We start from the raw sequence: 9,469 nt of genomic DNA, 5'->3' as shown, positions 1-9,469 counted from the left end.
TGTGGGATCTGTGGGGATTCCAGCAGCTGGGAGAGCTGGGSAGGGACTGGTGTCCACCAGGAATGTCCTGAGGGGCTGCTCAGGGACATGTGACAAACATTTCCTCTCTTGGACCTCCTTGGCAGGGCTGGAGGCGCAGCCTCGAGGGTGGAAGGGAGAAATCATGGGGAGCCCTGTGCCAGGCAGCAAAATGCAGCCAGCGAGGGCCACAGAAATCCCAAATTTTGGGGTGGCTCTATCCTTTGTGCTGGGATAGCCCACAGGAGAAAATTCCTTGTATTAACCAGATCCATCCAGCTCCCCACCCTGTGCACAAGGATTTGATTAATTCCTCTGCAGGAACCCTCCCAGGCCTTTTTTTCCAGGGCATTCCTGCTCCCAGGAGGGTTTCTTTCCATTTGGATGCTCTCAGGAGCAGGAGGAGTTCAACACCATCCCCTTCCCAGCAGCTTCCTCCAGCAGTGCCTCCCAGCCCATTGATACAGGCACAGAGAGATCCCTCGACCTCCTGGTATTCTCAGTTATTCCCAGTTATTCCCAGTTATTCCCAGTTACCTGTTGTCAAATCTACGCAGGAATTATGTGATTAGAGGGAAAACCTGGTGTTGGTGGCTCTTATTTATACAAGAATGTGATCCTGTGCCTGACATGAGGGTGGTGCCAGCTCCATCAGCATCCTGTAGGATATCCCAAAGCTTTGGGGTTGTCTGAGCACTGTTTATAAATTCTTTTGCCCCCAAATTGCTGATCAGGTGCACTAAGCAACAAATGCATTGCTATTTGTGCAAACAAGCTAGTAAGTCATTATTTTTTTAATGATAAAATAGATTAAAAACAGATTTTGGTGGATGTCCACCCAAATTAGCATCTGGCTGCTTTGCTTTTTTTTCCTGTAAAACCCAAATACGTGAATTTTTCTGTGCTAAGGCCTCAGAAGGGGCAAGTGCTGAGTAAATATTCAGCTCGTGGCAGATCCTAATCCACACCAATTAAAGATCAGTCTTTCCAGCTGTAATGGTTTTATTGAGCACTGCCAGGCTTTGGCCCCACAGATACATAAAGCAGTTAGTTTTATAAAGCATATAAGGGTATTAAAGTAATGAAAGGCATTAAAGTGGCATCAATTTTTAAGGAGAGTTACCTGCTGAAATAAATGAGCACGGCCTAAAAGTTGATGGCATGTTACAGGCCTGAGTAATGAACCCTTCTGCCCCCTAAAATCTCCTGGAATAAATAATCCTTGAGCAAGTCAGCGCTCGTTAACTCTTTATCCTCTGAGAGCTACATCTAATTTATTTTTAAAACTTTTAAAAAATTCATTCAGAGAGGAATTCTCTTTTCTGGAACACCTGTAATTTGAGGAGAATTAATCTGCCACGCTTTCCCAGCGAAGAAGAGTCGCCACTGGTGTCACCAGGTGAAAAATCCTCAAGGATTAGRAGGAAGTTACTTTTTTCCTTTCTTGGGTTTTTCTTTTTCATCTTCATTTGGCTCCAGAGCTGCGAGCCATGCTCTCCCCAGTGGGGTCTTGGTGTACCAGGACTGGGGAATCAAAAAGAATTTGTGTTTTAATAAAATTATTAAGAAAAAAAAAAAAGGCAAGGCAGACCACTTAAACATTTTACTACTATGATGCAGCATTCTTTAAAAAAACCCAAATCTCTTAAAAATTCAAGAAGCCTTTTCCACCTCATCCACCCCAAATGCATCCTGTAAAATCTGCCTTTTGCACCTGATCCACCCCAAATGCGCCCCATAAAATCTGCCTTTTCCACCCGATCCATCCACCCCATTGATAAAAATCCCATTGAAAAAATCCCCACTGATAAAAACCACACTGATAAAAATCCCATTGATAAAACCTCCACTGATAAAAAAAGCAACTGATAAAAACCCCACTGATAAAACCCCCACTGATCTAAACCCCTATCTTTCAGCCTCCTTAGTCCCAGGCTGAACCATTCCTCAGCTGTTTTGGTGTTCCTGGCCCTTGCCATGATCGGGGTGAGGTGATGGTTGTGGGTTTTGGCTCCTGCAGGAATTCCCTTCCCTGTCAGCAGCTGTGGGAAGCCACAAGATGTCTCCTGGGTGAGCCACCACGAGGCCACAGRGGTTGGAATTTCCCCTCAGTTTTGTGTCCTGTGTGTAGCACCTTCCAGAGCTTAATTAACCACACTTTATCAAGTGGGAGGTGGACAGAGCAGGAAAACCTTGCCAAGAATTTTCTGTTTGGTGGGRTGAGCATTTCCTTGCCAACTCTGGGGCACTGGCAAAGGTGTTTTGGCAGGAGAAGCCAAAAAACTCGGGATGTCTCTTCCTGCTCTCTTCCCAATTCTTTGTGCAAATATTTTAGTGCACAAAATTAACTTTTGGATTCTTTAATTGGTGTAACTCTTAGATGAGATGAATGAAGGCAGCTCCTCAGACTGATTTATTTTATGAAAATAAATTTCCATCTGAACTGGGGATGGAAGTCACTGGCAGCAGGTGACTGATCAGAGTTAAAATATTTGGGTTTTGGAGGAATGATGTGCCCAGGCTTTGGAATGGGTGTTCCCATGTGTTTCTGTGGCTGCCCCATCCCTGCAAGAAAGAGCTCAAGGCCAGGCTGGACAAGGCTTGGAGCAGCCTGGGATCGTGGAAGATTTCTGGAAGTCACCTGCCCACAAAATGGGGTGGAAAAAAGATGAAATTTAAGGTCCTTTCCAAGCCAAACCATTCTATGATTTTGGTCCAGTCACTACCAGGCAGAACTAGTGGGGTTAGCTGGCTCTGTCTCTCTGAAAATCCTTTCTGTGCAAGGATTTGTATCAACCACCCTGGTGTGCTAATTTATGATTCAAAAAAAAAAAAGCACCAAAAAAAAAAAAAAAAAAAACCAAAACCGTGACTGTGTAATTGGAGCAGAAACTTGAGTAAATGGAAGGCAGAAATCACATTGTCACAAATTCTGCATTATTTATATTCATTTTGGAACACTGGCAGAATATAAATGTCAGCCTGGGAGATTCATGCTTTCGRGGAAGAAAAATCAAAGATTCATCACTGGGCTAATCTTGGCTTTGAACGTTTGAGCTGTCCTGCTTCCACCAGGGACAAAGAAAAGGAAAGGGCCAAAAATGTCAATTATTAAAAGTTTGGAAAGAGGAGCTTCTGTGAAAGGAGAGAAGAGGATTCTGGAGTTAATTAATRCACGAGGCCATTTTGACAATGCCACATCACAGGTGCTGTGGTGAGGCTCTGTGACATTTAAGAAAAACAAAATTCCGACAGATCAGAGAAAATGCTTTCTTAAAGGCTGTAATTAAYGGAAGGAGATGATTGCTGTGGGATACTGAGGACAGGATCATCTGCTGAAGCCTGCACACTGTGTACCGAACAAAAATGGCACATTTAGGGTAACCAGGAGAATATTTTCAAGTTAAACTCCTCAAGTGAAATACTTGCTCTCATATTTCAGTGTACAAATGGATTAAAACTTGGAGCTGGGAATGATAGAGTATTTTTTTTCCCCTTTTGCTGTTACACTGAACCATTAGCCTTTCCCTGAGGAGAGATATTGGTTTAGTTAGAACACATGAGGAAAATAAAAAATGAGTAATTCTCCAAATATCACAAATGCTGCCAAATGGCTCTGAATGGAAATTGGGAAGTGCTCAGCAGAGCTGAGAGAAATAGGAATGATCACCAGGTCAGCAGTGGGAGAAACTTTGGAGGAAGTTGTGAGAACCCGTGAGAATCTGGGGGTTTTGAGGAGAAGGATAAGGAAACCTTTCCACTGGGAAAAGTGGAGGGGTCATAAGGAGTTTTGCGGGGTTTGGGATGGAGAAAGCTCCTTTGGGGTCTCTGGGCTGCAGTTCCCCTCAAATCCTCTCAGTTTTGCCCCGAAGGCAGGGAGAGAAAAGGGATGGAGCTTGAGGCAGAAGCTCATTTATTTTAATGCCTGAAATGAAAATTTTAAGGAAATCCATGTTTGAGATTATTTAAGAGAAGGGCTTAAATCTTGATYCTGATGTGGAACATCTCATAAACCCTGCATACCCAGGATTTTTGGCACAGATGGCACAGGCAGGTTTGCTGAACACCTCAGCTCTGGAAGGAAAAGGATCAGAGCATGGAATTAGTGTGCCCAACACAAGCTGGGTGCCAGCAGCAGATTCACCAGAGCACTCTGCCAAAATAAAGACAGGTTTGGCACATTCCCAAATGGGGAAGTTGGATTTTGGTGCTGTTGGCCCCTGAATCACCATTCCATGAGCAGGTCTGTACATCAGGCACGGCTGGACACGGCAGGGAATGGTCAAAGATTGACTCTGGGAGTCACCTGAAAAGTTTCTTCCTCYTCTCTGTACACCGGGTCGTGCTTGGCCAGGCAAGTGAGGAACTCACTGGTCCTCAGTGGCTTCCTGGGCATCTGCAGCAGCCTCAGCTCGGTCAGGACGGTCTGCACGGCGTCCACCATGTGGCCTGGGGTGAAGCCATCCGACACCTGGGCCAGCCCATTGATGTTCACCAGTTTGGTCAGGGTTCCACCCCTCTGCAGGATGAGACGCCTCCACAGCACTGAGCAGCACATGGGAAACACAGCCAGGAAAAGCAGGAGAAATGTTATCGTTGTTGTTATTATTATTATTATTATTATTATTATTATTATTATTATTATGAAGAAGAAGAAGAAGAAGAAGAAGAAGAAGAAGAAGAAACAAACACAGAAGGACAAAGACAGCCATTCAAGGAAAAGCAGGAGAAATATTATTATTACTATTACTATTACTATTACTATTACTATTACTATTACTATTACTATTACTATTATTGTTGTTGTTGTTGTTGTTNCAAAGACAGCAATTCAAGGAAAAGCAGGAGAAATATTATTATTACTATTACTATTACTATTACTATTACTATTACTATTACTATTACTATTACTATTACTATTACTATTATTGTTGTTGTTGTTGTTGTTGTTGTTGTTGTTTTTATTTATTATGAAATAAATAAGAAAATAAGGGCTTTTGATCAGAAAGCCAAGATTCCAATTTTTTTTTGTTTGTGATTGTTTTGTTTGGGGTTGGGAAGTGGATGAGGTTTTGCTTCCAAAAAATAGGAATAATACAAATATTTTTCTTTATTTTATGTTAAGCAAGGATCTGTTTCAGAGAAATTCAGGAAAATTTTGGTGTTGCTTTAAAGCGTTAYATGGAAATATTTGGGGAAAAAATAGAAGTATTATGGGTAAGAGGTCAAAAAGGTTTTTGAATAAGACATGTTTGAGTCTGGTGTGGCTGAGGGCCTAACGAGAAGTCGGTACGGAATCGTGAATCTTCCCATTTAACGATTGCCATTTGGAAATATTTGGATTTGGAATATTCTGCTCTGGAACCACAGGCAGGGCTGCAGCAGGAAGGTGGCTGTGTAAATAATGTTACAAGCATTTGTTTTGTCATTATTTTTCTGTCAAAACAAGTTTCTCTCCTTCTCAAGGCACTGAAAATTGTCAGGACTAGGAGGTGAAGATCCTATTTCATTTGAACTTTGGAGAACAACAAACCAGCCACTTTTTAAAACAGGGCAATGTCACGGATTTAAATCTGCTTTAAAATGCCACTTGTTAACTTTTGGTGGCATTCTTCAGTGTGCAGTTGAAATCCCTTGAYCTGGCCCTTTTTTGGATTCCCAGATTGTGACAGCTCAACTAAACCAAGCTCAGCTAAACTCAGCTGCTCTCACCTCCTTTCTCTGAATTTTATCTCTCAGCAATCCATCAGAGCTGTATCCTAACATGAAACACATGTTCTCTCATTTGGTGACCATTTCCCATCCACACCAGGAAAATTATGGAACATGGGAGAGATTTACAACGTGCCAGGCAGCCAAAATCTGCCTTGGGCTTGCCCAAATGTGCATCACCTCGRTGCCTTGGCTGCTTCTGAGGGATGCAGGATGAAAAAGGAGTGCACAAGGAGTTTGTAGGGTTTTGTAAGAAAGTGACAGTGTGGACAGAGCAAAAAGTACCTGTGTGACAAAGTCCCTGAGTCAAATGTCCTTTATTGTTGTTTATTACAGACTCAGGGTGCTAAAAATCTCAAAACATTGSAATTTTGTCTCATTAGACCAATTTACACGGCTAGAAAAAGCCCCCACTGTTTCCCCTACAAGCTTTGAGTCTCAGTACGTGGAATACTCAGTGAATTTGTCAGAATTTGGTTGGGCTTATCATTGTTAAATATTTGATAGACCAGACATGCAAAGTCTTGGATGTCTCTACAATTTCTCTCGTGAACTGTAAGCACAAAAAGTGGAATTTGGCAGTGAGAAAATTTAGTCCTGGTTTAGACATGGTTTTGTTTTGGAGAGGCCCAGAAGTTGTGTTGTTTAGAGTATGAGACTGGAAATTCAGAATTGCAAACGGGAAATGCAGTCTGAAACCAGAAATTCAAAATCACTGCATAAAAATTTAAAAGCCTAAAGCAGAAGATGTGGGCTGAAAGAGGATCTTGTTCTTCAGACARGGGGGAAGGAAAACCAGCTCAGGCTGAACTTGGTGCACACTAAATTAATGAAAAAAATGTTTATCACTGCTGAACAGTATTTTAAACTTTACTCCCAACTTCTACTTTTATTATTTGACCTTTGGGGTATCCTGCATTGATTTAACCTAAATTTTCAGGACTTGAGACACACCAGGGGCACGACTTCAGGTCAGCTCTGAGGGAAACCAGACRACAAACACGGATTTCAAACCAAATACTTGCCACATCTGGTCAGGTAGTCGGGCTTGGGGATGAGAATGATTTTCTGGTAAACTTTGCAGAAAGGGCCGATGTTGGCATCGAAGGGYCTGGAGCTGGTGCCCACCAGCAGCATCCTGTCCCTGGCTTTCATGGCCCGCAGGAGGGCGGGCAGGAGCTTTGTCAGGCGTTTGCAGATCACCTGCTGCACGGGGGGAAGGCAGGAGGGAAGATTTGTTAATGAGSTGGAGCTGTCCCTGCTGCCTGCAGTGGGATTTTGGGGGGTTTTGGGTGGTTTCGTTCTATTTGGCACGAGCAGATGAGATATCAACCCGAGTAGGAAGATTGTGTTTCTTCAAAATCAGGTAAAAACTTGATTTCTGCTCGTGTTTTTGGGGGTTTGTGCCTCTGCCTTTCGCTGGTTGAGTTATTCAAAGGCAGGGAGGAAATGACTCCTTCAAAGGAGGAAATCCTTATTTCCAGCTCAAGGGGAAACATTGCAGGGACCTGATGAGCCTCGACAGGTGGAAAATTATAACCTGGTTTGGAACCCTCCCAGCTCTTGGAGGTTGTGATTTTCTGACTCCTAAGTGTCAAAAATACACTCCTTAATTTTTTTAGATTTTTTTTTTTTTGTGATTTCCAGCTTGCTGAGGCTCTGAGAACAAAGGGTTCTGGGAGCTCGGGGTCCATTTCTTTGCCATAATTCACCTCTTGACTTTATAACAGGTTTTTAACTACTACAGAAATGAAACTAATAGTTTACTACTAGYAGTTACTACTACTAAGTTTAACTAATACAGAACAGGTGAGTATTGAGCATAACCAGTTATTGGAGAATTATATTTGATAAAGTTCAAGTGAATATCAGCTGGAGAAGCCTAAACCAGATTTCTGTGGTRCCACTATGTTAATCAATAATCTTTCCCACAAGTTTTGGGGTACAGTAGCACATTTTTTAAATCCTAAATAATCCTGTCTTAACACCATACATTTGTTGGATCTTTCTTTTTCTTCTCATGGTTGTGCCATGTGTTTTTCCAAGTGTGCTAATCAGTTGTGCTAATGAATTGASCAGGTTTTAGCCTCCTAATCTTAATTTTAATCCCCATCTGCACTTTCTGTCAAGCTTTGAGCCCAAGAGAAAGGTTCCCTTTGGTTTTGGGGACCATTTAGGGCACCAATCACTGCACAGCCAGCCTGGCAGAAGGAAAAGCCCCATTCGAGGTTTTCTAAAATACAGACTTGTCACCACCCCACTGACAACCTTAAAAAAAAATTAATTATTCACAGAGCTCTAACAGCAAAATATTTTGCAGGGAACAGAATTGGGGATGAATTCCCTGCTGTGGTGTTGTCGCTGTCACATTGGGCAGTGTTTTAATTTTCTTTCCAATGGGGAGAGGAAGGAATGGGAGCAGCAGCATCAGGACCCTCGGGAGCCCAGAGAAAATAATCTGTAATTGTAACTATTTTGTTTCTGTGGTGCAAGTTTATCCTTGTTACTTCATTGTTCACTTTGGCTCCATCCAATTTCTCAAATTAATAGAGCCGAACAATTTAAGCTCATCTCAACTTTTAGCTCCTCTATTTCAAAATTCTCCATTATTCCCTTTTGCTTTCTGGTACACTGATGAGCGGTGACTGGGCTATTTTTAAATAAAGCAAGGACATGTGCAGGAGAGAAATGTGACCTCTTGGGGGCTCTKAAGAAGTCACAAGACTCTCTTAAAAGCAAAAAAAAAAAAAAAAAATTTAGCGAGACGAGCTATTATCAAGCAAGCTTCGGCAGGTCTGGTCGTGTACACTTGTTCTTTGTGTGGGATGCAGTGAAACAGGAGACATTACCTGCCCTGGAATAAAGGAGGACTCACCTCTTCTTCTCCCTTCGCAGTCCCTTTGGCATACATCCTCTCTGCATCTCCAACCCACACCACTGAAGGCTGCAGTTCCTTGCCCACCTAGGAGAAAACAGGGGGGGAGAAAGCAGGGAGGTGATTAAAGMAGCTGCAGTGTCATCCCTGGGAGCTGGCACTGTGCTTTTAATCCGGATTTCAGCAGCTCGATTAGGTTTATTCTTTACCCACAGGAATGTTCAGCACKGCTCAGCATCTTTGGCAGATCCAACTCTTTCTAGTCGGGAACAAAGCATTAAGAGCCCRCCCCAAATCGAATAATCTTGTCTGAGTATCTTTAATTTCTCAGCGTGAATTTGGTTGCATTCGTGCAGAAGGAAGCCTGGATTTGGTGTTCAGTGGAAAATTCTAACCCAAGAGCAGCTTTAGGCTGATTCTGGGGTCTCTCCTTGGTTTTCTGGATGGGAAGACTTGCATCAGAGGGGAGGGCACTCATCTTTCAGCAAAATACTTCTGGTTGAAACCCTGGCATTTAATTCTCAGGGAGCTCTGGAGTAAACACGGAATTAAATCTGGAGGAGGAAGGGGGGTGTCCACAAATGGCTTTTCCTGCTCCGAAGTCGGAGGCACGATACCTCCGGTTCACAGCAGGATGGCAGCAATGCTACAGGCTTTCCCCACCGCCTGCGCTCTCCCCATCGCTGTAGAAGAGCCAGAAGTGGGGACATTCCAGAGGTGGGGACATTCCAGAGCGGGAGACGTTCCGCTGCCCAATTTTCATCACTCTCCAGCGGCTCTCAGAGTTTGCTCAGTGACGAAAGTGATGGCTCGTGGAGTCAACGAGAATGAGAGAGAGAGACAGCGTCCTTCTACCTTTCCTTT

General features: G+C 43.1%; 1 protein-coding gene across 1 annotated transcript in view; it reads right to left on the bottom strand.

The window, feature by feature from the left end:
* Positions 1-1,014: 1,014 nt before the first annotated feature.
* IQCA1 (IQ motif containing with AAA domain 1) overlaps positions 1,015-9,469 on the bottom strand; it is a 125,310-nt gene continuing 116,855 nt past the window's right edge. Inside the window, exons 16-19 of the mRNA XM_057389805.1 lie at positions 8,606-8,692; positions 6,756-6,933; positions 4,325-4,563; positions 1,015-1,542 (exon numbers count right to left, since the gene is read on the bottom strand). Coding sequence (XP_057245788.1) covers positions 1,447-1,542; positions 4,325-4,563; positions 6,756-6,933; positions 8,606-8,692 — 600 coding nt within the window. The 3' untranslated portion in view covers positions 1,015-1,446. The remainder of the gene's footprint in view (positions 1,543-4,324; positions 4,564-6,755; positions 6,934-8,605; positions 8,693-9,469) is intronic.

The sequence above is a fragment of the Malurus melanocephalus genome, unplaced genomic scaffold (assembly GCF_030028575.1).
Source record: "Malurus melanocephalus ecotype Western Australia unplaced genomic scaffold, MMel_1.1 scaffold_20, whole genome shotgun sequence".
In the NCBI taxonomy this organism is placed as follows: domain Eukaryota; kingdom Metazoa; phylum Chordata; class Aves; order Passeriformes; family Maluridae; genus Malurus; species Malurus melanocephalus.
Note: the sequence above shows the minus strand (reverse complement) of the source record. Positions and strands in the feature narration are given on the sequence as shown.